The sequence below is a fragment of the Camelus bactrianus genome, chromosome 6, assembly GCF_048773025.1.
Source record: "Camelus bactrianus isolate YW-2024 breed Bactrian camel chromosome 6, ASM4877302v1, whole genome shotgun sequence".
Taxonomy (NCBI): Eukaryota; Metazoa; Chordata; class Mammalia; order Artiodactyla; family Camelidae; genus Camelus; species Camelus bactrianus.
The window spans coordinates 78137760-78165127 of NC_133544.1; the positions used below are offsets into that span (position 1 = coordinate 78137760).

Sequence of the window (27368 nt, forward strand, 5' to 3'; positions counted from 1 at the left end):
TCATTTGTAAAGAACTTATGCAGTTACCTAATTCAAGCTCACAATGATCGCCATTAAGTTTTAAATTATGTTGTATGCCATGATCTGTTTTATTACTGTAGGTAACTTCAGTAAAACTTTATCATTTCATGTACTCAACATCACTGCCTCAAGTTTGAAAACATCAACCAAACACTTCAAAACAATATCATTCACTCAAAGTGACTTCTGCCATTTGATGTTTAATAGAATAATCTCCTACAAATATTGTAAAAAGACCTTCTTACATGCTGATTTTGTTTGGTATTAAAGAAACAAAATCAATGGTTTAATTATCACTTCAGGAGATTTGCTAAACCCCAGGAATAAAGACTTACTAGGGCTACAGCAACTTAATACATCAAAAGCACACTCATTTAAGGGACTAGAAGACTGGGGAGAATTGATGAACTATATGAACTGTGGGTATGTTTCTTTAAGAAGCAATTTAACTCATGAGACCTTAAATGAAGGTGTTGGCAATGGAGGCTATTGGGAAAGGTCTGCTTTAATAAAGGGATACGAATGTTTGGAAATTAGCATGTTAACTACTAAGACGTGAAAATGTTATTTTAACCTTATAAAAATGTTGATATTTATAGTGTTATTTATAGTGATAATTTATCCAATCTGCCTTTTTTCATAGGTAAAGAAAAAAATAAAAAACCTCAGCTTAGATCCAATCCAAAGTATGACAAATTTCAAATAAGTACTGGCTAAGTTAATGAAAAATCCTATAGGAAATGCTTTATAATGCAATGAAAATATTAATAGTTTTAAACTTGTATCAGTCTGTAATGATGGTAGCAATCTCTTAACCGTGTAAGGTTTTATTGTTCAATTTGAAAACACCTACCTGTGCAGCCGGTTTTCCCTTTTTTGCCGGAATATCCCATATCACAGTGGCAGATAAATGAGCCTTTAGTGTTTTCACAGGTTCCACTCAGGCAGATATTTGGATTCAGGTCACATTCATTGACATCTGTAAATTACAGATATTATTAATAAATATACTCATTTGTTTGATATCATTGAAAACTTTCTCCCTGATATAAGGCAACTATGACAAATAAATAGAAAAGATGAGGTGTTTTCATGCAAAAAAAAAAAAGTCTATTTACATATCTCAATTCCCACTGGCTTTCTATATTGCAGGCTAACCATGCAGGCTAGCTTTATATCTCGGCCACAAGCAGGAGGTTAAGTGATCAAATAAACTGATTGACTCTAGGCTGGGCACAGAGCCTGTTAATGTGACAGTCTAGAAAACTTTTTAAAACAGCATATTCTGCTGCAAGATGAAAATTTTAATTCAGACTGCATGATGCGAACATTTTAGTTCCATACTTTAAAAGATAGATGAGCTAGCAGTCTTAGCACAGATAGTTACGAACTTCACTTCTTTTCCAAATTAAAAATTAGCCTTTTTTAAAATGACATTCACTTTAATTTCTAGGACTTCACAAATATTCAAGTAAGGGTTGTTGAAAGACATAAATGTGATATAATTTAAATAGTTTCAATTCTAGACTCTCGTTTCTGGCCAAGACGGATTAATAGGGAAATTTACCTTCTTACATTAAATAACAACAACAAAAAGACAACATAGGCAACAAAGACAGTGTTCCCTGAGGGAGAGAAAACAAACTCGGTGAGTTCTTCAAATGCCCCAAATGACTGTACAAGAAGAGTTTTAAGGCAATGGGATAGGGAGGGGATGACAGGTGGAACCAGGCAATGTCTGTGAGCTGAGGGGATGAAGCTGGAAGTCCTGGAAGGCCAAGGCAGCAAGAGTTCATAGGGCAGAGTAAAGGACAAAAAAAGAGATATACAGAGAGAGAGCAAGTTCCAAAGATCTGCAGGGGGTCCCAGCCAAGCACTCAGGTGAGTAGTGAACAGTACGTTCATGTAAGGAAATTACCTGAAGCTGGAGGAAATACCATCCAAAAGAATTAGAAGGAATAATCATCAGAGTTCCCAGAAGGCCTGGAATTGTGCCTGTGTCTACCAGCCAGACTGCAAAAGCTCATAATTCACAAAGAAGTGAACAGAGTACCCAGAAGGGTCTTGCCTCAGTAATAAAGCAAAATTAGCCCTACCCTAACTGCTGCTTAGAAGCTTAACAGCAAGACTTTGAAAGGATCAATCTGTTTCCAAATAACTTGATTATGTTCCAGAATAAAGCTCAAGAATATTCCTGGGAATACAAAAATATTCAGCACCTAGTAAGGCAAAATTTAAGATGTCTGGCATCCAATCAAAAATTACCAGGCATTCAATGAAGGAGGAGAATATGGCCCATAATAAAAAAGACGCTCAATTTATTGAAATGGCCCAGAATTGACACAGGTGATGTAATTAGTACACAAACACATTAAAACAGTTATTATAACTGTAGTCCATGTGTTCAAAAGCTAAAGAAATGACTGGACATATTAAGTAGAGACACAGAAGATATGAAAGAAGACCCAAATCAAACTTTGAGAGATTAAAACTACAATGTCTGAGATTAAAAACATATTGAATGAGATTAAAGGTAGATTAGATATTGCATTAAAAAGTTTAACAGAGGTGAAGACAGCAATAGAAACTCTCCAAATCAATCAGTTCTAAAATGTACTGCATTCTTGTCAGAAATAAATTTTGCTTGCCTTTCGTCAAACATTTTAAAAGCCTAAACTCTAGTCAGAGCAGAAGGAGGGTTAAGAGGACAGAAATATTGCATAGACATAAAAGAAATGTGCCTCTGGAGCTGCCCAATGGTTAGCTCAGTCCATACAATAGATCTGACAAGAGCATAACACCACAGTCAAAAGGAAGTTGCTCTTTGGAATGCTGGCTTTGGAATGTTAGTTCTATGCCCCTAAACAGCTTTACTTTTTCCATAGGCTCAATCAAGTACTCAAACAAAATCTTTATGGAACTTTAGTGTTTGTAAATAACCAGAAAAATTGGAAAATTCTGTCTTCGTTGCTTACCTACACAAGTCTTCATGTCTTCAGATGCCATGAAGCCATCGTAACACAAGCACCTGTACTCTCCAGGTATGTTTGTACACTGACCGCCATCACAGATGTTGGGGTTATCTTCACACTCATCAATGTCTGCAGAGAATAAAACCAACAATGGCATGTTGTTGACACTGGTTCCATTAATCAGTGATGAAGAAGTTAACTGACCCAAGTCAAGTTCAGCCTGCTGGCATAAGACTACGAGCTGTCAAGTCCAAATGAAGCGTTATATAAATTATCCCCTCAGGTGATCCTGAGTGAAAAAGGAGAAAACCGTTTTCAAAATGTATAATATAGAGTTCAGGATGGAGGTCCACACCACTAATCACTTAATTCGCACTTTTGTCTCTCGTATCAATTTATCCTCCAAAAATGATTAGGAACCTTATTTTCCTAATTTCCAGATTTAAATGCTTTCTGTCTGCTATCTGCTGTTTTACAGATACTTTAAGGTAAAAATTGCTTGAAATAAGCATATCTACTCAGGTGCATTTTTAGCAAAAATATTTATTTTCAAGCTTTGGTTGTTACAGCCAAATTTATATCTAAGGTGTTTAAGGGAGATTTTTACTAGGTCCAATAATATAATTTTTGTTCCTAAACCTAAGTTTTCTTCTTAACCTGAGCCAAAATTAAAACGCATGTTACCCTCTCCCATTTCCCAGCTCTCGCTGACAATATGACTCTTCTAGCCCAGGGGGATACAACAGGAAGTATAAATGAGACCAGCGGTTCTCAAATTGTAGCAGGCATCCAGAATCACTTGGAAGGCTTGTGAAAGCAAGTCACTGAGACCCACCCACGGGAGTTTCGGATTCAGTGGGTCTGGGGTGGGGCCTGAGATTTTGCATCTCTAACGTATTCTCAGGTGATGCTGACTCTGCTGGTCCAGGGGACGCATCTGAGTAGCACTGAAATAGGCCAGAAGATGGGATCCCTCAGACTTCTGATCCACGGAGAAAATGTATTTCGCATTCCATTTAATGAGCATGCGCCAGGTCCTCTGCTAAGGGCTGTACGTACTCTTCCACACCGGTGACCTGAACCCCATTTTATAGAGGAGGGATCTGACGCCAAGGATCTTAATCAAGGACACACGGCTAAAATGTGTGACAAAACAAAGATCAGAGCTCAGGACCGTCTGAGTCCAAAGCCCAGACCCTGAACCACTCTAGGGCCCAGTTATCGAGAGAGCTCACAGGAGGCTCAAACCTACTCACCAGTGCATGACCTCTGGTCAGGCATGAGCGCGAATCCCGGCTGACAGCTACATTCATAGCTGCCTTCAGAGTTTGTGCAGAAAGTCTCACAACCACCATTCATGATGCTGCATTCATCAATGTCTAAGAAAAAGGAAAACAGTATTACCTTCCTCTGTGTTTGTGATGATGGTACATGTTTAAAGTTTCCAGGCATGCATGGCTCAGGAGAAACAAAATAAAATACAAAATTACAAAAGCATCCTAGGGCAATGGGAAGTCACTGCATTGTTTGGTCCCTTCAACAAATATTAACTACAAACCTACTATGTGTTAGAGATGAGAATCTAATAGTGGATATGATGGACACTCCCCCTGCCTTCATATTGGTTACATGGCAGTCAGGGAGTCAGATGAACAATTAATTACACAATATATGGTGTACCACGTGCCATGCAGGGGAAGTGCTGCATGCTAGAACACATCTCAGTGATAACAATGGGCACACAGATGAAAGTTTCTGGGCTACAAACTTGACATTCAGTTTGGCCTAGATAGCAGTCCTTTTCAAGGACCAGAGTTGGAGCTCTGAGTTGTCCTGGGCCATGCTTCAGAAGAACTGGGGCTGATTTATGATTTGGGGTGGAAACCATGTGAGACCTGGCAGTTCCACATAGGGTATACCTCAAATCAGGCAAAAACTGGCCGTTTCTACAGAGTTTCACTTTGACTCTGGGCACAATAAAGCCACAGGGCTTTCTGTGCCACTCTTCCCAGCACAACTAAACCTCCCAAGAGCCAGCCACAAAGCAAAGTGCTTGTGCCACAAAACCCAGTTTCTAAAGAGCGCCAGACGTGGCCTCTATTGCATTATGAGCTATAAACACACTATGCTCTTCTTCCCAATAATTATTCTTTGGAATCTTTGAGCTGCTCTAAACCACCTTAGGGCAAAGAATCACACCCTGTGCTTTATTATCTCTCTCAAGACACTCACCATGCTGCATTCATCTCAGGTGGCTGTTAATCAGCGTGCACTTGTGGAAACAAAGCTACTGTTCACTATTCAAAGCAGCACAGGTCAAATTATACTTGCTAGAGCTAAACATCCCACAGCTCTCATCGAACTCATTCTTTAAACAGACAAGGGAGGTGAGACCCAAAGACTGCAAGCCACTCAGAGGAGAATTTTACCTCCAGGAAAACAGGAAAGATTAAGTAACTAGTGATGGAAACAGAACTCAGAGAAGATTGCTTGACTGTTTTAGAAAATAAGAAACAGCACAAAACAGAGAGCTTACCAACACAGAAGAGCCTGTCCGGGGTGGAGTGGTAGCCGGGGTTGCAGGCACACTGGTACTTCCCGATGAGGTTGACGCAGCGGCCGTGCGGGCAGAGGTGCGCGCTCAGCTCGCACTCGTTGATGTCTGTTTAGAAAACAAGAATAGCGGGGGAGGGTACAGCTCAGGGCTAGAGCCTGCGTCCATCCCCAGTACCTTCATTTTAAAAATAAATAAATAAATAAACCTAATTACCTCCCCAACCCCTCCCACCTAAAAATAACAATGAAAACAAACCAAAAAAAAAAAAAAAAACCCAAAAAATTTAAGAAAAAGGAAAACAAGAATAGCATAAGCCTCCAGCCATAAGCCTCTGACTCTGGCAGAGATGCAGGCTGAACGACCGATGACAGGTAAGTGGCTTCCTCCTTACCTATACACGCTGAGATGTTGGGGGACAGCTGATGACCAGAAGGACATTCACAGCGGTAACTTCCCTCAGTGTTTAGGCAAACGCCTCCTCGGCACAGCAGAGGGTCTCTCTGACACTCATCGATATCTGCGAAATGGAAGCGACCCCTGTTAGAGGTGCGGGTGGCGTCCTGCCCAGGTCCCCGTGACCAGGCTGGCGCGCTCACTGCCCACCACCCGGGTGCTGAGAGTCCTGGCTGGATCACAGGCTCCCCTCTTGGAGAACTGCTGTCCACCTCACTCAGGTGAGAGGCTACGTCCCCCTTCCCATGCTGGGGGCTGCCCATGGCCGATAGCTGATTGAGCTGACGTGGCAGTAGGAAATCTCGGCCTCCTCGCCCCAAGGCGGGACAACCTTGGTGCCATTCACACTCCAAGGCCTCTGTGGGATCTGGGTGAAGCTAAAGTGCAGCTGAACAATTTGCTTCTCTTCTTCCCCTGCCCTAAGCTGCTTTCCTCACTTCCTTACGGGTTCCTCCTAAGAGTACACCCTCGAAAAATATTCCCATCTCTACTATATACAGAATAGATAAACCCCAAGGTCCTACTGTATAGCACAGGGAACTAAATTCAATGGCTTGTAGTAATCTGTAATGAAAAAGAATATGAAAAAGAATACATATATATATGTATATACACACCTATGTATACCTGAAGCACTATGCTATACACCAGAAACTAATATATTGTAAATCAACTATACTTCAATTTAAAAAATGAGAGAGAAAAAAAATCCCCACCTCAGGCTTGTTTCTAGGGAACATGATCTAATGCAACTATCTTAATCAATCTCCTTTTCTAGAAATGATGAACAGAAACCCTCGTATGTGACCCCCAACACAGCTTAAGTTTGGATTGTTCTTTCGTGCCTGGGGTGTCTATTCCAAGCGTTAGACTCACTTCTCAGGGAGCCATGACTGGTGTCTGAGGCTCCCCACCGCCCCACAGCACGAATTCCCGCATTCCTTCCACATGTCAGTTTCTGTCTGCCACAGACCAGTCCCTGACTCACTGGTCAGGAGACCAGCGCACTGGGGGAGCAGGAAGAACCTGGGGCACAGGCGGTGAGTCACCAAAGCTTCTTGGAATCTTTCTTTCCTGTGCTGTGCGATGGAATGGCCCCACGCTCACCCATGCAGTTCTTCATCATCATGAATCCGCTTTCATAGCCTTCATCGCACTTGCATTCAAAGTCCCCTGGGGTGTTCACGCACTGGCCTCGGCCACAGAGGTCTGGAGATATGCGGCATTCGTCAATGTCTGCAAAAAAAAAAAAAAAAAAAAAGGCAGTAAGTGGCAGCAAATGAGTGCCAGGGTAGCTTTACTTCTTGTGGCAACATGTTAAAGACAAAGAGTTCCCAAGGGCGTCCCCCCAGGGGAGAGCCCCTTCACTGACCTGTGCAGTTCCTCTCTTCAGAATCCAGAGCAAAGCCACTGTCACACCTGCACTTGAAGCTGCCGATGGTGTTTCTGCACTTGCCATGGGTGCAGAGGTTGGGGATCATCTTGCACTCGTTGATATCTTCATGAAAAAGAAAACGTGGGGAAAGTTCAGAAGCAACCAATTAGGAGTTCCCAAGGCCCCATTTTATACCCAGCAAGTTAGAGGGTCTTCACTGAAGGACGTGGTAATACTTATTGGAGAAAAAAATGTGTGCTGATCCATGAGAAACAGGACTTTGTAAACAGTTCTAGATTTTTAAACTATTACATTTTAGGAAGTATTATTAAAGAAGTAAAGAGCCTGTTTACTTGGACTTCTAGCGCCCAGCACACCAAACACTGAACTATTTGCTGAAGGAAAGAATGAAAATTCTAAACCACAAGCATCTATACTTAAAAGCGTGGAGATTTTCAAATATATTGCCCCACAGCAACCAGTTGAGTATGCAGTGGAATGAGATATTTATTTGTACTTTTTGATGCTTTTTTTATATCTAAATTATTGGAATTTCAAAGGAGATACCATTTATAATTTAAACTATTTGCAAACAGTGTATACCATTTAAAACATTTTCTCAAATAATGTATGCTACTTTAAAATATTTTCTCAATTAATATGAAGGTTTCATTAATGTAATTAAAAGAGTTCTTGTACACATAGAGACTGCATATGTAACATGTGATTGGAATTTCCCCTTATAGGGGCCTTTCCAAAGCAAGAGCAAGAGCTCAAGACACACAAGTTCGTTTTCACCAAATGTCAGGAGAGACAGAACTGGCAGATCAAACCTCAAGACCGTCCAGTCCTTCTGCAGCAATGGATTGCCACAGCCTTTGGAAGCAAATCATTCAGGTTCCTCTGAACTTACTTAAGAGAAGCTAGAAGCTGTCTCTCTAGATGGTACAGTTTTAACCAGGGCTTCTTGAACCAAATACTCAGTAGAAAAAAAAAAAGTCTATATAAAAATGTCTTTTTTACGTAAGGTTAATTACGTGACATTTCTATACTCATTTCCCATTTCTAGAAGTTCATTTAGTTGTTAGTATAATAAATAGGTCCAATCACAATGGGCAACCAACAGAAAACTATATATACTGGGAACATAAGCTGGGCCTCCCTGAATAATTGGAATCCTGAGTACGCCAAGTATGCTTTTTCCATGGGCCAAAGTAAACAAGTTCTGTATCATTGTGCATAAGAAGTTAACTCAATTTTGGAATTAGATTAAATCTGTAACTTCTTATTTTTTTACATGGGTTTTATATTAGAGCACAGTAAAACGAAATGTGAAATAGCGTTACGTCACTGGAGTGTGTCTGTCACAAAGAGGCTGTATTTGGACAAAGAGGACCTGCCGCTGGGTTTGTCGTGCCATTATCTGTGCTCAGGTGGCCACAGTGACGTGGATGCTTCAGGTCAGCAGACAGAGTTTACATCTAGGGCGTTAGCTGCTGGCTGCAAATTTTTCCAGGAAGGTCTTTCTTTCATTTATGCTTAGCATTCGGGTAGTATTAAAATCTACTTTAACACTTAATAGTGACCAGATGGGAGAACCAAGTGACCTCAGAAGTCCTGAGATGTAGAAAAAGAAAACTTGTGACAGGGTGAACACCTCACTGTGTAAAATGCACAAAGCAAAGAACACATAACTAAGGTGATCAAGGGGTGATCAGACTGATGATAATTCTGTCAGTGGGACTCTGGGCTCGTGCACATGCACCCTGGGTGGATCTAAGAGAGGAGCCATCAACCACTGAGACCACCCACCTTTGAAGAAAGGTTTTCCATTTGTAATTTCTTTGGTGGCGAAGCCGGACCCTCTGGGGCACAGCTCGTCGTACTCGGGCGTGTTTTTCACGGGACACTCCTCACACTCGTCGGTGCCCCAGGCGGCCCCAACGGAGCAGCAGCAGGCGTCCATGCGGTGGCGGCCGACCACGGGCAGGGTGCACTCCTCGTCCTCGTACCTCAGGAAGCAGGTCTCCAGGCGGATATCTGCCAGGGGGACGGGAACGGGGGGGGGGGGGGGGGGGGGGAGGCTGAGGAGAGCAGAGCCGCCCTGCCTCCGCTGCCCCCCACTGCCCCCGTCGTGCTAGGCGAAGCACCGTACACATAATAGCTTCCTGTGAACTTACTGACTGCAATGAACTCTTCTCCCTCAAAAGGAACCTCGGCTTTGTCGGGGGGCCTTCCCTCCTCATAAAGACTCTCTCCAGCAGCTCGGATTTATCTGCACCTCCGGTCGTGCAAAGTATCCTTTCAGCGTGAGGCATTTTCTGCTAATGCTACCTGAGGAGCAGCATCCTGAGAAACCCTACCCTGGCCTTTGGGGAGCTGCCTTCCCCTGCACAGACCATGCACGCACCCCAGGGTGTCTTGACGGCCCCTCCCTAGCGGAAAGCACACCTCAGCTGACTCCAGCACCTTCAGCTCAGACGAACTTCCTCTCCCGAGAGGTGGAAGGGTAAACTCCGGAATGAGGACTGCCCTGCTCGCGGTTGAAGGGGAAGCACGGCAAAGAAAAGCCATTCACGGCTCTTCTCAAGTTCTTTTTTCACCCTGACGTGTGCTTATGTGCACATTCCCCTGAATACGCGGGGGAGCCTGAGCTTCCTTTAATGTTAAAAAGCTTCTGAAGGCTTCTGAGCAACAGCACATTCAGGCTGTCTCTATAAAGATGACTCATTTCAAAATGAATCCTAAATGAAACACTGAAGCATCTTTCAATGGAAGAACCTGGAAGAAGGTGCTCGTCAAATGCTGATCTCTCCTAAACAACGAAACTAAGACTCAGAATGGTACTGACTGACACGCGGAGTCACGAAAGGACTCCAGCCTCTGAATTCCAGCTCTTCTATCTTTTACTATTGCTTACATCATAAACCATAAAGTTCCATAGTTTAAGGCTGATTAACCCTAATTCATAAAGGATCCAAATCCCTTAACTGCCTGCCCCTCTTTCAGCCACTTACACTGGTCCTTCTCTGAAGATGCTCTTCAGTGTCATACAGGTTCAGACGCACCATGTGGCTGAGCATCACTTCCAGAGTCACAGACTCAGAAGCCAGTGATCCAAATGACATATTCCCGGCAGTCGGAAGCCACAGTGGTAACCCCAGAATAAGCCCAAGACCCCACAAGCATGACTGTAGGATCTCAAAACTGCTGCCACCGTGAGTCCACAGCGCAGCTTTCTAAGAACTCAGGGTCTGGTGTTCAGTAGCTTCCGTATCACTGTCCCTTGGGTTCTAGCAGTTGTCACAGAGGATCTCGCCATGACTGGTGTCTGTAACAGCCCTTGTTCCCTCAGGTTCACTCCTCAGGGCTGTGACACTCTTCACTCCTGATACCCACAAGAACTTCCTGCAGGGACCTGTCCTTCTGGCTAATGGCACGCATGCCTAGCAAGCAGGGGCTACAGTTTCCAACTCAGCAAAAAATGTTCTTCTCATCAATCACCTAGTACTCTATCTGTGTTCATTACAAATGGGGGACAGATTTAAGAGCTCCAGAATAATAACTGTGATGGTAGTGATTTAACGCATAGTTATGTATCAATAAAGAAGTAAAGTTTCTCTTCACTGACATATTCTGTACTCTTTTTTATAAAGAATAAGCAAAGTGCTGAGTTAGGAAGGCTATTTGTCAAGGGAACCACCATGAAGCCTGACAGAAATGCTGAATTTGGGACACGTGTTTCTACAGTTGGAACCAAGAACTCAGATCTACCTTGTTAACTGAGTTTTTAATGATCATTAAGAAATGTTCATTAGAAAAGTAATGATCCTGGGTTCAATCCCCATTCACTCCTTTAAAAAGTAAATAAACAAACTTAATTACATCCCCCCTAAAAAAAATTAACAAATAAAAAGAAAAGTAATGAGCTCACGGTGGGGAGGGTATATAGCTCAGTGGTAGAGCACATGCTTAGCATGCATGAGGTCCTGGGCTCAATCCCCAGCAACTCCATTAAATAAATAAATAAATCTAATAACCTCCCCCCTCCACCCACACACAAAACAACAACAACAAAAAGAAAAAACAAATTAAAAAAGAAAAGTAATGAGCTCAGTCTTTACCTAGGCAGATCCTCCCCGTGGCATCCAAAGTCATCCCACTGGGACACTGACATTTAAATGATCCCTTAGAGTTAACACATAAGCCATTTTTGCATACTCCCGGGAACACTTCACATTCATCTATATCTATGGAGGAAAAAAGGCATGAAGTTAACGTATCTGTATAACATCATTCTACTTTATTCCACTCGTGGAGTCGTATTATTCTCACAACTGAAAAGGCTACTATGAACCTGATATGTCTATAAAACTAGTTTGCCTCCAAATAATTCATGTTGAGTTTTTGGGATGTTTGGAAAGCAGCTAGACCTAGCCCACCTGTTACCAAAGATAACAGAGTTTCTCCATTAGTCTCAGGGAGTAATGTTTGAGTTGTAAAGACAGGGAGCTGGTGCGAGTTCTTGGGAACAGGGCTGGGTACTGGAGACGTCTCAGGTAAGGATCCTGGGGCTAAATAATTAGCTTTATGAGATCAGATGGCTGGAAGTAAGCAGAGAAACCGAAACTTGGTCTTTCAAACTAGCAAAGAAGAAAACAGCTTAAAGCTGATCAGAGAAAAAAAATCCACCACTGAGGAATGTGTGGGGCCAGTCAAGAGTCTCCTTTGAGAAATGCTGAGAAGTCCCAAGAAAGTTTGTATCTAGTCCTATCTCAGCAGTGGTCTTGGGCTGTTCCATCAGAGCCTTGGTGGTCCCAGCTGGAGCTGGGGAGAGGTGGAATAGGCTCATGCTCATTCACTCATCATTCATCGCATCTGTCTCAAACGTACCAGTCCTTCCCAGCGTGCTTATTGGAGAACATTATGTTCTCTGCACTTCTTTGGGAAAAATACTCACTTATCAAGTTAATCCGAAGAAAGGCACTTACTTACGAAAAAGGGGAGCATTAGTCAAGAAACTCATACACACTATGTCTCTACTTAGAAGAAATAACTTTCCCAGTCGGGGATGTTGAGGGAAAAATGCTAAATCTTTCCTTATGAGAGAAATAAATGGGGAGGGGGATATTTACCTTTCGGGGTTTCGTTTTGATTTTGTTCTGGCCACTTGTATACCAAAATGTGCTGCTGAGGTCAGATAAGTTATTAACAATGGGTCTGGACCAGAGAAAGGCCAAAGGATTCAGTCATCATTTGGAAAGCAAGAACTTGGGTGGGGGTTATAGTGTTCCTCTTTATTTTAGGGAAAGAAACTTCACTTCATTCCACATATGGGACTAATTGCTGTTTTTAAAATTTTTCAGCTGCTGTGTCATGTCAGGTTGTGTTAGTCACCCTGACCTATGTCTATCTGGGACACCGCAAGAAAGAATCACAGCAAACTGGAGAGAATCCACGTAGACTTTCAAAAACGAGGCAAAAGAGCGTCCCTTTCTCATCATCCATGACCGTGAAACAAACACACAAACAGCAACAAACCAGGACAAGCCAAGAAACATACAAATCTCATAGCCTCCTCAAAAGCTTCCTTTCTCGTCTTCTTCATAGATAGTATTTTGAAAGGGCCGTCACCTGAAACTGGGCTTAGCCTAAAGCATTTCCAGCCACCCTGCCCTGTGGCTGTAGTGATCTGCTTACACGCTTAGCAGATACGCTTGTGAAATTAACGTCTGTTCTGTTCGTCAGTTTTCATCATTTTTTTTTTCCCTGCTGCATATTTCTCACCAGGAAGTTACATGACAGCTTTATCCAATCCAAGTTAATACAAGCATTCTTCACGCACACAGTGATTTATGGTTTATAAATAATCATAAATACCTTCACACTGTGTTCCTTTAATTCGTGAATAGCCTTTACCGCATATGGGATCTGCACAAGAAAACAAACAAAAAGCAAAAAAACAAATCTGAGATAACAATACCCAGACTTTGTGTGACATGGGATAAGAAACACGAGAGAGGACCTGTAACAGGAATTCGCTTTTATTGCTATGAACAAGTCTGAGACAACAAAGTGTTTCTGAGATTGCATAGGTGATGAAGAAGACTGAAATGTCTTCTTGAATAAAGCTCACCTCATCTGAGATATCCTAAAAGACCTAGAGGTGCCCTAAAGATCGAGCCAAGGCAATGACTAAGAAGGGAACTGACTCGATTTCTCTCTTGCTATTAGCCCCAAAATACAAACCACACTGCAGGACTGCTGTAACATGAGTGTGGAAAACAAAGTCTAGAACTGGAAGATCCCATGCCCTGCAGCACTCACACTATGTAAATCCACACACTTATGTATGTGGACACTGAATCAACAAAATCATCAGCAAGGCTCTCAAACCTCAGCTTTGCAACAACTTTAATTTAGTCATGAACACTGGCTCCTTTACAGCATTTTTTTTTTGGCAAGAAAATCTGTTCCTGTCAAAAGCTCGGGACCCCTAATCATGAGGTTCCCGAGAGAGCCCATAGGAACTGCTGATCTAGGAAAGCCTCACCACAGAAGCACATTACAGGGTGGTGATAGAAAACGACAAATTAACCGAATCACTTAAAATTATTGTCATTGATGTTTCTCTTAAGTTTCCTATTCAGCAATATGTTTCACTGAGGTCATCGGAGTTAAATCTTCTAAAATTCCCATGTGAAGCTACGTACACCAAGTTCTGGGTTTCCCCTTTCTAAGCAAAGTGCCCAAAGCGATGGGCACAGGAGCCACAGCACCCCCTTCTCTTACCGACTTGGCACGGGGTACACGGGCTCCCCCAGGCAGCACCGAGGGAGGAACAGCACTGGGACTTCAGTGTGGCCCCATTGATGTTGATCTCACACCGCCCATTGATGATAGTCTGCCAGCACGTGCCCTTGATGGTTTCTGCAGGGGCGGGGGGAGGAGGGCAGAGTGTATTTAATAGGTACTTATTAGGCTCTATATCAAAAATTCAAAATGTGCATTGGAGTTACAGCAAGAATAGTATCATGAAACAAGAAATAATGATCATTTAAAATTCTGTTCTCCCATACTGAAACTCATTCGCAATCAGAATGGACATTAAATACAGCAGCACTGATAAACATAGGAAAATCAGTCTCAGAAAGATAAATACCTATGCAGATGGTTTTTGTTGGATCCAAAGTGCTTTCAGAAGAACATTCACAAATAAAAGAGCCTGGGCTGTTCTTGCAGACTCCATTAATGCAAGGACTTGATTCACATTCATCGATGTCTGAAACAAAAACGGGTCTACATTACTGCTGAAAACCAGACTTAGGCGTGGATGAATATTTAAACTTTGGCCTCAATTGCTACCACGTATTCTTCATTAGATAGCAAGGCTGGCCTAGATAGATTTTTTTTTCTAGACTAGATGGAATGCCAAAAATAACAGTTGAGCACATCACTATGGTCAGCACATGGCTGAATCTTTTTATTCAAAAAATCTGGAGCAAATGAAGTGTGATTTCTGAATTGCTAACTCAAACAGCATATATCTGATATTTTCTTCATCTATTAATTGATGGCAAATTAAATGACAAATGCAGGCAAATACAAAAGGAGTACTTTTAAATGGCATTTGAATGAAAAATAAATGGCAAATAAAATGTCAATTGCAGGTAAGTGTCATCAGTAGCTTACAAAGGGCATACAAGTGTCATTTAGGACCACAGAATCTCAACCAAGTGACACAGCTGTCCAAAACAGAAGCTGCTCGAATTTATGTTTGCGGTTTTCCAGTGGTGCTCCAAAAGAGAGCAGAGTACTTGCTGTAAGAACAAAAATATGTCTTACCTTCACAGGTTTTTAGGTCAGGTTTGTATATAAATCCCTTGGGGCAGGTACAGACAAAACTTCCCGGAGTGTTTCTACATTGTCCATTGTCACAAAGTAGACTATTCAGTACACATTCATTAATATCTGGAAAACCGAAAAACGTGAACTTTTAAAAGAGCTCATCCCTTGCACGCAATTTCTTTGCATTTTAGGTTAAGTTTCTAAGGTCATAATGATGTGATTAATTCAAGGAAAGAGGCTTTGGCTTTTGCCAAAATTATCTGTTTTAGGAAAATAGAGGCTTGATCTGCACTAGGTGTCCACAAAGTCTGAAGTCACCAGACATTGCTTAATTTACTTCTTTCTTTAGCAGGAAGAAAACTTAGATTGCTGGAAGTCATTAATCTTTATGTAATTGTTTCATTGTGCCAGAATTAAGAGGACTAATCCTATTGGTTAAAGGAACTAAATAAATATTTAGAAAGTATGATCCCTCTTCGCTATGTGTTAATTCCAGGATAGGCGTTTCTTCTTTAGAATAATTTAAATGGTCTCCAGTTATGTTTACAAAGTATGAAGTAATCTGTAGAGTTTATAACTGTCATGAGGACTGCAGACTCAAGATTCAGAGAGCTGAGGAAAACTCTTTGCTTTCAGCTGAGTAACAGGCCTGTCTGATGCAAAATCAAACTTTTGGTATATATTACTAAGATAATTTAGGAAGTGCAGAACTTAAATAGTTTCATATACCCCTTTGAGCTAAACTCTATCACAGACCACACAACAGACTTCACAAGGAACTTTTTACCATTGAGAGATTCTGTTCAGATTATCATTTAACAAGCTAATAGCCCTTAAGGGACACAGTTTTAACACTGGAGAGCCGCATGGGTTCAAACAGTAAATACACTAAATAAGCAACATACAGAGATCCCTTGGTATCTGCAGGGGATCAGGGTTCCAGGCACACCCAACCCAGATACCAAAACCTATGGATGCTCAAGTCCCTTATACAAAATGGCACAGTATTTTCATATATCCCATATACTTTGAATCATCTCTAGATTACTTATAACACCCAATACAATGTCAATGTTATGTAAATAGTTGCTGGTACATGGGCAAATTTAAGTTTTGCTTTTTGGAATTTTCTGGAATTTTTTTTCAAATATTTTTGATCCAAGGCTGGTTGAATCCTTGAATGGAAAACTTGCAGATATGGAGGGCAGTGTTTATGAAGTATTTAAAATATGGGGAAATCAAGTATAAAGTTAACTTATTGTCTGAGCAAACGCCATGCTGAGAATTCTATCAAAATTATATAAGGAATGCTAACACTTCCCAAAAGGGTCACTATTGTAATTCTTAAACTTTGATCACATCAGAAGAATCTGGAGCCTTAAGTTGAGAAATTGAAGATTAAGATATAAACTAGCCAGTCCCTGGAACTCTGTGTGGGAAGTGGCTGGAGTGGACCTTTGGTTCCTAACTTCCTACCTCTGAACATGATCTGAACTGTGAACATACTTCTGACCTGATGACCATGTGCCCAACTTTGGAGTCTATACCAAAGCACTGGAGGAAGAACCCCCACTGCCTCACCAGACTCTCCCTTTAGCTTCCCATGGGGTGATTTTTGGATGATGCTAAAACATCTCTGTGTCTTTGTGGCCTGCCCAAATACATTATGATTTTTTGTGCCAATGTAGAGAGGCTATTACAGAAAAATGAAATAGTAAACCTTTTTTTGAGTGAAACTAGTTTGAAAGTACCACGCATTCTCAACTGATCACTGAGCCCAAAAGAGGGCCCTAAAATTAAGGGTGGGAAAAAGGAAAAATTCATGTCTCAAAATTCAACGTAGACCATAAAGGAAGGGCCAGGGTTGGGCCAGTAATAAAAGTTAGGGAGAGAAAAAGAAGCCTGTAGTCGAAAGAAGAGGGGTTTTATGATAAATCTGTAGCTCCCCTGACCTGCTTCCATTCTCCATTCTGTTAGGTACTTGTTTAAGCCTGAAACTCAGGTGAAAGCTGATTTAAATGGGAGCAAATAAGATGCTTTCATGTGCTATTAGTTCTTTTTATGTGTGTTCAAAGGCCACATATTAGGAAGGAAAGGAGAAGAAAATATTCAAAGTAAGATTTCTGCTTTTTCGAAAATGACGGATGGCTATGTCTACTTTGCAGATAATGACAATCTGCAGCAGCCCTAACAACAGAGGCAGCTAGAAGGTTCGGCCTCTGCTTCAGCCTGCTGAATTAGAGAACTGTACGCTGTATGAGGGACAGTACTCCCACCATGTTCCACCATTTGAGTAAACAAAAGATCTAAACTGTCAGGATTCAGCTGCGCAGATTTTAGTTAACCAAGACATGTAGGTGCCATGCAGACACCCAGAGTGTGGAGAATCCATTTGTCCGGTCCTTTAAGCTACTCACAAGCAGTTTCCCTCAAGCAACAAAAGATGTGCATGATGCACGAAACGTCTTAGAAAACAGGTAAGACTTCTTACCAACACAGTTCTTTCCAGTTGAGTCCACTTCATATCCTGAATTGCATATACATTTGTAGGTCCCACGGAGATTTTCACAAATTCCATTTGGGCAAATATCAGGATCTAATGCACATTCATTTATATCTGCACCACACAGAAAAAAGCCCCAAATCAGTAACTTTCTAAAGTAAACATCAAGTGAACAATAAAAAAAAAAATTACAATAAATGTAAAGCTCTTAGGACCTCGTGAAAATAAAAGTTCTCTTTGATGAGAAAGCTTGGTCCCTTTTTCTTACAATAAGATATTCTGAGTCAAATCTTCCTTCCACCAGTCCCTGAGAGAACTTGGCATCTGAGCTAGAACTACAAGATTACCAATCCTTAATCTAGAGGAGAACCCCTGGACTTCTTGTCTAAACATCAAGATGGAAAAGTGGATCATATCCGGAGCCCAAGTTCCTACAACTGGTCTCCCTGCCATCAGTCCATCCCTCTTTGATCTACCTTCTACACTGCCACCAGACTTAGCCTAAAAACAAGGTGATTGTGTCCTTCTCGTGATTCAGACTTTCGTAGGTTCAATAATATTCTCAAGGTTAAATTAAAATATGAACTCTGTTTATTCACTTTAAATCTCTTACTCTGCCATGAACACACACGCCCTCTCCACTCTGTGTTGGGACTGTCTGCAGCAAACCTAGTCATCGGTCCAAGCCTGCTCTAACACTACCTGCTCTGGAAGAGCAACTCTAGCCAGGTGAGGCTGGGTCCTGAGAGCTGTAATAGTCAAGGGTGATGCCAAATGACAGTGAACGCCAGTCTCAAATTTTATTGCCCGACTCTTCCAAAAATCTTGGTTGACCTTTTTTTTCTTCCCCAGGTCCCCCATGAACTCTTTATTCATTATTAATTTCCTTACTTCTCCTCCTTTCTCCTCCAAATACCCACCCTGCCCCTTCTTCATCCACACGTAACGATGAACTCAATCAAGAGAACTGACAATCAGTTCAGCCAGTCTATTTTTTTTCCAGAACTCTCTTGAATCAAATCATCTCATTGTATATAAATAACCCCTTCCTCTTTCTTGTCGCCTATTTCTACACTTGTTCCAATTTCCCCCTTCTAACTTGAATTTCTCTTTATGGCACCAATATTTCTCCATTCTAACTCCTACACTTAAATAGTTCATTTTCTTCCAACTTGGTTAATTGCTAACACTGGCTCCTACAAAATGCAAGATGGCTCCCTACTGCCACCTGATAATGACCGAGCACTTGGCAGTTAAGAAAGCGTTCCCAATGTGCAGAAAACAGTTCCCTTGAGTCTGTAACCCTGAACTGTACTTTATAGTGGTAGACCCACCAGGCTGCCCTTTCTCATGAATGAATGAGTGACCACAGTCATTGCATCTCATCCACATAAACCACCCTGGGAGGGCACTCAATCCTTCAGCACCAACCCCCACACCCTGCAGTGGCAGGACCCACTGTGCCACGGCTGCTGTCCCCACACTGGGGGCTTCTAGGTGTCCCAGGAATGTCATGCAGTGACGGCCAGAGAGGAGAGTCAGACCAGACTGCGGTAAAGGGACCGACTGGAGACCCCCAGGAAGGCCCAGTGCTGCCTCTGCACACGCTGAAGGTAGTGAATTTCAAAGCGAGTCCTTACCACTGCCTGCCGACGTTATTCCCGGCCCACTGCTGCAGAGCGCCTGGTACTCCGCTGCAATAAATTAACAGATAGTAAGTGATGCCCTTGTTTGCAGAACAGGTTGATCCTGCCCTTGGCTTTGCACAAGTCATTTCCTCCAAAGTGAGTGCAACGGAAATAAAGTGGTAATGGAAAAGGAGGCATCTCCCCAGGGAGTCACACCAGGCTCCGCAATCACCGTGGAAAACGGCTTTTAAGGATACAGGCAAGTTACAGCAATTCCTTGTGCAAAGCACTTTCGGAAAAGGTGTTTTTCCCGTGACTTGATTTTTGTTCACCAGGGACCACTTTACACGTACGGTGAAATGTGCCTGTGAAAATGTGGTTTCTTAGCCGTTAATAAAACTTTCTCCCACCATCTTGGGAATAAATTTTTTCCTAGTTTGAGCTATTTTTTTTTTCAGTTACAATCAAGTTCTTAACATTTTCTCATTTCTCTCTGCAAATTCTCTACCTTCCCTCTCACAAAAACAACAAAGTATCTACACTTGCATTTACCTGTATTTTTAAATACATGTAATTCATCAGGATACTACATTCATTCTATATGATAAACCCACAGGGAAGGTATTCCATAACGTTAAAACTGTGAGATCTTACTGAAGAAATCGAGGTGTGTTCAATTCCCAAATTCGCGATGGAATCGGATTCCTATTTCTTAAAATAGATACAATATTTTATACACAATTCCAACAAGATTTAGATGAACCTAAGAATGACTGACGACAATGGAGAACTAACAGGAATCATACTCAATCCAAGGAAAAGAAACTAAAGTGCTTCCTTAGTTGCCCATGGTTTCTGGCAACTACAGAGTCTCATGGTCAAATGCAGCTCCTTTGTGCTTAAGGGGCAGGAGAACTGAATACTAGGTATGGTCCTTTTTCACAGAGCTCGACTGCACCTCAGTGCTGAAGCAAATAGTTCCTATACGTCCACATGCTAAAAAATTGCATTCTGGATGACAGGGGATGCAAATGAGTTATACAGATTAAAGAGACGAAGGTTGACTGCTTCAGAGCCTCTGTCTTCCAGCAAACAGAAATTTGAGAAAAGTGATGAAATTCGTTAATTTTTCAATCCTCTTAAAAGGGTGAAATCCCTTAATGTTTCAATCATCTCAAAAAAAAAAAAAAAGGAACAAATGGGAAGGTGATCACCACTGGGTTTGAAAGTCAGGGACTGGGAGCAGAAAGAAACACATCCTCTGTATTGCTTCACATCAACAGTTAATTAAACCACTCAGGAAACAGTGTAAGTAACAAAACAGGAAAAACAAAATCGTGCCATTTTTGCCAAAACCAGTTTTGTAATTAGCACTAAATTAGCTGATGTTTGGTCTCAATGGAAGCAAATCATTGTCATGGTTCTTTTCCATTCGGGCAGGGGCTGGTGCCAGACTCAAAACTGCAGTGAATTCAGATCAGCGTGGGCTTGAATGCTGATGACAGTGCTTACGCTGGGGGTCTTGGGAGCAAGTCCTTTCCCTCTTCTAGTTCCCGCATCCTAAGTCGTAGAAAATGCTACCCAACTCACTTGGCAGTTCCGCAGATTTACTGAGAGAACACGCTCAAGCACTCAGTGAATGGTAGGTGTTACTGAGCTAACTCCGCACTGTGCCACGCACACGGCAGAGTGAGGACAGATGAGAACATTCCTAGTAACTGCTCTTCTGTGGGTTTTACTGACCAATTTCTACAAGAGTAAAAGCTCAGCAGCCAGGGAGATGTATCTTCACATGTAGCTAATTTGGCTTCCAGAGCACGAAGATGAGCTTTAGATGCTGGGTGGTTTGAGTTGACTAGATTGACTAAAGATAGTCCTTCTGGATATTTCTAGTACCTTTTAAAATCCCTCCTCTCTCCTGAAATAAGGGATAGCCTCCACTTCAACCCTTCGTTATTTGGCAATTTCATCTACCAAAGGAGCGGAGAAACCAAACTGAATGAAACCACTTCTACACATGGGCCTCTTCTGTGTAAATCCATTCAAATATAAAACAGAAGCTAGCAGAATTGAGCTTCAAATACAGCTCTCTTTAAGCTTTACTGCTTAAAGAAATCTGGTCTCTTTTGGTCATCTTTTTATAAGGCTACTTCAAAGGCTACTTCATTTTCCTCTGTATCATACAAATTCTTTGGAGATGTACTTGGTTCAGAGGAAAATGTAAAAACAGAGAACTGTATGCACCAATGGTCCTAGATTCTAAGTTTTGTCTCTCCTACCCATTCAAGACAGGAACAAATCACCGATATTTTTGTGCACCAGTTTTCAGGATACTTACCTATTTTGTAAATTCAAAGTATGTAAGAAAAGTTCTTTGAAAAGTTCAAGTAACATACGAAAGGATGATATTAATAATATACAACTATACAGTTACATGGAAGTATCTTTGTTGGACAGAATTATATTTGTATACTATAAATTGAAGTGTTATTGCAAACATGTATCTAATTGATTAGTAATCATATGTAGAATGACACTTTCTACATTACTCACTGGGTGAAGTTCTCATGCAGAATAAAGCTTTCTTTCTTTAACTGGCATTGCCCCATTTTCTTTCAGCTCTTCCATTTAACCTTCTCTAATTTCTCATAATATATTTTAATTTCTAACTGTCTGATTTCAACTATTATTATTTTCAAAATGGAAAATGTTTAAAAACCATGAGTTCCTCTTGAATTGGTTGTATCTAAGCCAGAAATAAATTAACTAAATTTTAGATGTAAACCAACCAATCAGTGCTACATGTTTTCAATATTAGGACTGACTCTGTTTTAGGACATTAGAAGTCATCTGCCAAGCTACCTTAAAATTATGTTCAAATGTTGACAGTCTATTGCTTTCATTTCAGTAAACTATTTTTGCCTTATGAATAGAAATAATTTACAACTGGAGGGGATCTTCTGGATTATCCAGGACAATTTATTTTGTAGATGAAAAAACCTAAGGATCCCTTTTCTGTATTATTCTATTTTATGTACGTTTACTAATGTAAGCCATCTCAAACCCCTTTGAAAGTAGGTAAGAAAAATTCCTAAATAAACAAAAATCCACAAAGAACTGAACCCTCCAATTAAGTAATTTGTTGGCCTGTGGCTGGGAAGCAGAATTCTGACTCACTGACCAGTTTTCCTTTCACTACGCCATGTCACTTTAAATTGAGAAAAATACTTTTTCCCTAGGATTGAATAAAATCATTTAGGAAAAGCACACCTAAATCAACATGAAAGGATTTGACCAAAATTCACAAAGGGACTTTTGGAAAAAAAAAATGCTGGAAATATTCAGGTAATTTGAAAATTATTTACTTTTACACTCTGTAAAATTCTGCTTCGATAATAGTTCTTGCAAAATGCAGATACTGCGAAACTATGTTAGGAAACAAGGTAAGTTGCATGTATCCTACTGAGGTGGAGGAGCTCAGACAGGAGGCACGAATGTGCTGCATGATCCAAGTGATTGCTAGGTCGGCGAGTGACGCGTGATCAGAGCCTGAGCAGCCCCCCTGCCAAGCCCCCAGCAAGGCATGCGATGTACCTGGAGAGCATAACGTAATCTTTCCCTGTGACTTCCCTACATGCAAAGACTGCAGGCGGTGGCAGAAGCCCGACAGCACGAGTGCATCCCCACGACACCACATACCTGAATTCTGTGAAGGACACGGCTGGCAAGGCTCCCCGAAAGCATACTCAGTGCTGGCGCAGCAGCATTCAGATTTGGTAACAGCACCAAACAAGGGTTTGACACACTGGCCTCTCTTGTATCCACCATAGCATGTGCTCCGCATGTGTGTGTCTAAACAGGAAGACGCGGCTGTCATCACACTGTCGCTTCAAAGAGATGGGAGCCCCCCTCCTCCCCAGGTCAAGGTTCATGCTGGCTTTATTTACCCGCCATCCCTGTTCTAACTCATACAGAATGCCTTTCGTATTAGGTCTCACTAGAAAACAAAACAAAGCAAATCATTCAGCATTCAGCTTCCAATCAACCACCAGACTCTCAGTTTTCTAGGGACTACCACGGTTTACCCAACTGGGAGGTCCTCCAGGGCTGGGATTATATCACACTCATTTTTTTCCTTCCCCAGGTTTCTACAGAGAAGGCACTTAATAAATGCTGAATGAATGATGGATGGCCATTCAAGCTCACTTTACAATAAATAAGGTCTTTATTAGAAATATGGCCCACCTCAAAATAAACATGTGATTATCGAATATCTGAATTAGATATAGTTTCAAAGAGGAGGATGTTTAGTCTGTAAAAGGTTCATTTATACAAATCTGTAGATACTGGTCAGTTTAGCTGTGCTGTCTTTACCAGCAGGAGGGGATTTCCAGCTATGTCCAATCTTCTCTCAATTTAAAGGGTTTACTGACTACCTTTCCTAAAAATAATTCAGATAAAACTTGTATCTATTTCTCAATAAATCTCAAACTTTGTATAAAGCCACGTAAAACTATTATCATGTAATTTTCTTGATTATCCACATCCTCCTTTGCCTTCTATAGCTCCCTTTGGACATTTAATTCCCTAGATGAAAATGAAATGTTCACCATGAGATAATGAGCATATACAGGCCAGTTTCAAAGACCATTATCAATAAAGGAAGGTTGGGGGAAATTGAGGATAGCTAGGGGATTAGGAAAGACAACAGGGAAGGAGGGGTGCAGATCCCTTTGGTTTTCATTTATCTCAGCTAATTGTTCTATCCTTTAAATTAATATCCACTTTATCCAAGAAGAGAACTCATCCTATTAGTCTGTTGCCCCACAAATATTAACTGCATCATATCTGCTATGGTAGAGTGCATTTGTTCCTGGTGGATACTGACAGAGGGTGCATCTCCATCGTACATATAGTCATGGCTTTAATCTTACCGACACACACGCGTCCATCCAGGCCCACGGCCAGTCCAGGAAAGCATTCACATCTGTAGGAGCCATCAGTGTTGACACAGCGCCCATTCATGCAGATCCCAGGCGTTTCACACTCATTAATATCTGTGGTGGGAAAAAGCATTTATGAAAAACGAAGTGACTTTACCTACAACCAGAACACATTTCCAATTCTGAGACTTGAAAATGGGGAGCATTCAAGATAAAATGCGGCATCAACAATAAAAGCCCAATGAGATGCAGTTTGTTTTCCTTTGAGAGAAGAGGAATAAAAATTGGGAGAGAGAAACGGTCTGAGCTTATTTCTTTTCCATAGGAAGCTATTTTAATAACATTCTCCTGAGATTTTTTTTTTAAATCCAAAACAAGAATCACAAAGGCAAAACAGAATTGGAAGAAGAGGGGAAGTGACAGCTACAAGACAAAGGGTCTTGTGTAATGTTTCACATGGCCGTTCTTCCAGGGCTGTCAGGAATTGAGCTTGATAATAAACTGCATCTTTGACCTGGGCAGGAAGCTTCTCCTTTTGGCATCCAACACCCAGACTGGTGTCTATTCCAGTATCACTCATGCCTTCACTCTCTGGGACACTTAGAATGACACGAGGAGACACAGAACTAAAGTCTTGATGGAACACCATAAAAAAGGAACAGAAAATGAATATGGATGCCTGTGATGACCATTCCTAGCCAAAAACAGCGCTGTAAGCAATTGGAACCCAGCAAAGAAAAATCTCTTAAGCATTACAAGTATTTTATAGTATCATATGTGTATACTTAGGGAGGTCTGCTAAAAGACTTTATTGGGCACATACTAATATTAGCAGATATTTTTCCCCCTTAATTCGGGAAAGTAGAAATGGTACCAAAATTGTGTTTTGGAAAACATATAACACTTTGAAGCAAGTCATTTTATAACAACTCCCTTTATAATATACAACTAGTGTATGTGACTATTTCCTTTCTTCTGACCTTAAAAAGGCAAATTGAGACTGAAACACCTCTGCGTTTTGCTCAGCTTGTGTTATTTGGCACAAAATATATCCCGATGGTCCAAGATTCCGTGTACAGATTGTATTTTAAAACAGCAGTTATATTTAAATACATGAACTCCAATTGGTTCAGTTATTCGGGTCACCTTTTTATGCCAGTTGAGACCTATGGTAAAACAAGGGTGACGACAGCCTGAAAAGTCACACGAAGGCTTTTCACTGGGGACAGAGACATAACAGATCCAGAAGGGACTGCTCCCAGACAGTGGCCTCAACCTTCAGAGACTGATCAGCAAGGCCAAGCTGGTCATCAGATGAGTTAACTGTAGACATGAAATTAGCTTTGCTTATTCAACTCTGAGCAGGCACATTTTTGTGGTGTCAACTAAGCGCTCGGGGAGAAGAGAAAATCTTTCCCTGTTGGTGTCAAGAGAAAAATTACGGAAAAGAATTCAGCATACATTTCTTCCTTTCCTTTCTTCCTCCTTTGTTCTCACTACTCCACCTTCTCTAAAGATCAGAAAGAAGGCATAGGTAAGAATACAGGCCATTCTCCTTCTCTCTTTCTCTCTAGCTCTGATTCTTAAGCCAGAATGCTAGTCAGAGCTTTAGAACCAGCAGGCACTTTCAGATGAACGGAACAATCCATTTTATTGGTAAGATACTAGTTCACTGGTTGCAAACAGTTGCAAAACCTAGTTTCACCTATGAGGTCATAATATCCTCTGAAATAGTTACATTAGCATTATCTATTGGCCACCATGACCAAGAGGCTGTGGCTGGGGTCACCAGCAGCCTATAGGCACTAAAATTAAATCTGAGCATGCTCTGTTAATGGGTAAAAGGAGTGTTCTTGAAAAAGGTCTGTTCACAAAGGGGCTTTCACATTTCCTTCTGTTATTTTGTTTGGAAGCCTAGTTCCAATATTCCAGCAATCATTCCCTTCCCCTTTCTTTTTCACTTGCACAGCACTTAATATTACTGCACAATTTAGTGCTTTGTTGTATGTTGTCTTAACACTGTAGAATATTTCCACATGTTAATCTTGTCTTCACAACTGTCAGTTCCACCCAGCACATAGCTCAAAAGTACAGAAACCAATTTCTGACTTCAAATTTGAAAAAAATGCTTTCTCTTGCTGTGAAGGAAGATTTGTACAGTATTAGGAGCCACTGATGTGAAGGAAGGTCAGAGAGCACGTAGGTAAACAACCAAGGGCTAGAAGCTCTTTTAAGCCTAGACAAAATACACATCTCGCCGAAGACTCAATACAAGGCTTTCTTGCACGACCTCTTTACCAAAGCTGCCCACCAGGGGCACCCAGAGAAGAGGAACCATACATGTTTCTCCTGCCTTCTCAATCTTGAATAGCTTGCTGCTCTGTACTTCGACTATGAGCAGAAGGCTTTGAGTGCAGTGTTTCTGCAGATTTCCTGGACCTGTTTTGAGCATGAGGTTCCTTGAGAAGCCTGGTTCCAACTCAGATCTTAGACACAAGTGCAATAGCTCCTCATCCTTGACTGCATGAGGCAAGAGCCACTAAGCACAAGTTTACCTCTGATGACAATTCTCAGGACCCCAGTTTTCAGCAGCACAAATAAAAATCTTCATTTTGTTTCACTACCCAGAAAAATGAAATTATTTCAAAAATTCCTTTATTTCTTCTGCTTAAACCTCCTTCCCATTTTTGCTTCTGTGACTTGATAAAGCTTAAATGCATTGTGTTTCTTAAGGTATATGGAGGAAATTATGAAGAAGAGATCACTGCCGTAAGAGTCTACAATAGTCTGTCCTGGTAAAGATGGAAGAGTTGGCAAATGACAGCCATCAAGAAGCCAAGGGCCATTATTCCTCAACTACAAGGAAGAGGAAGAAGACAGCTTACTGAAAAAGATGCTCACATCTGTTGGTAGTCCAAACGGCAGTGCAGCTTCTCATTCATTTGCTATGGAGCCTATCCGGCTCCTCTGAGAAGACATCAAACACCCTTTCTGAAATAAGAACTGCCTTCTGGGCATAAACCATAGCTCTCTGGATGGGTGGACTTAAGAAAGAGCTCCAGTTTCCT

The 27368-nt window shown here is 41.4% G+C and overlaps 1 protein-coding gene across 1 annotated transcript in view; it reads right to left on the minus strand.

Moving 5' to 3' along the window:
* FBN1 (fibrillin 1) overlaps positions 1–27368 on the minus strand; it is a 239417-nt gene that overhangs the window by 76335 nt on the left and 135714 nt on the right. The window contains exons 15-31 of the mRNA XM_074366079.1: positions 24292–24414; positions 23057–23209; positions 19370–19423; positions 17718–17843; positions 15224–15349; positions 14541–14660; positions 14171–14308; positions 13259–13309; positions 11503–11628; positions 9191–9418; positions 7376–7501; positions 7111–7239; positions 5942–6067; positions 5530–5655; positions 4250–4372; positions 2997–3122; positions 875–1000 (exon numbers count right to left, since the gene is read on the minus strand). Coding sequence (XP_074222180.1) covers positions 875–1000; positions 2997–3122; positions 4250–4372; positions 5530–5655; positions 5942–6067; positions 7111–7239; positions 7376–7501; positions 9191–9418; positions 11503–11628; positions 13259–13309; positions 14171–14308; positions 14541–14660; positions 15224–15349; positions 17718–17843; positions 19370–19423; positions 23057–23209; positions 24292–24414 — 2127 coding nt within the window. The remainder of the gene's footprint in view (positions 1–874; positions 1001–2996; positions 3123–4249; positions 4373–5529; positions 5656–5941; positions 6068–7110; positions 7240–7375; positions 7502–9190; positions 9419–11502; positions 11629–13258; positions 13310–14170; positions 14309–14540; positions 14661–15223; positions 15350–17717; positions 17844–19369; positions 19424–23056; positions 23210–24291; positions 24415–27368) is intronic.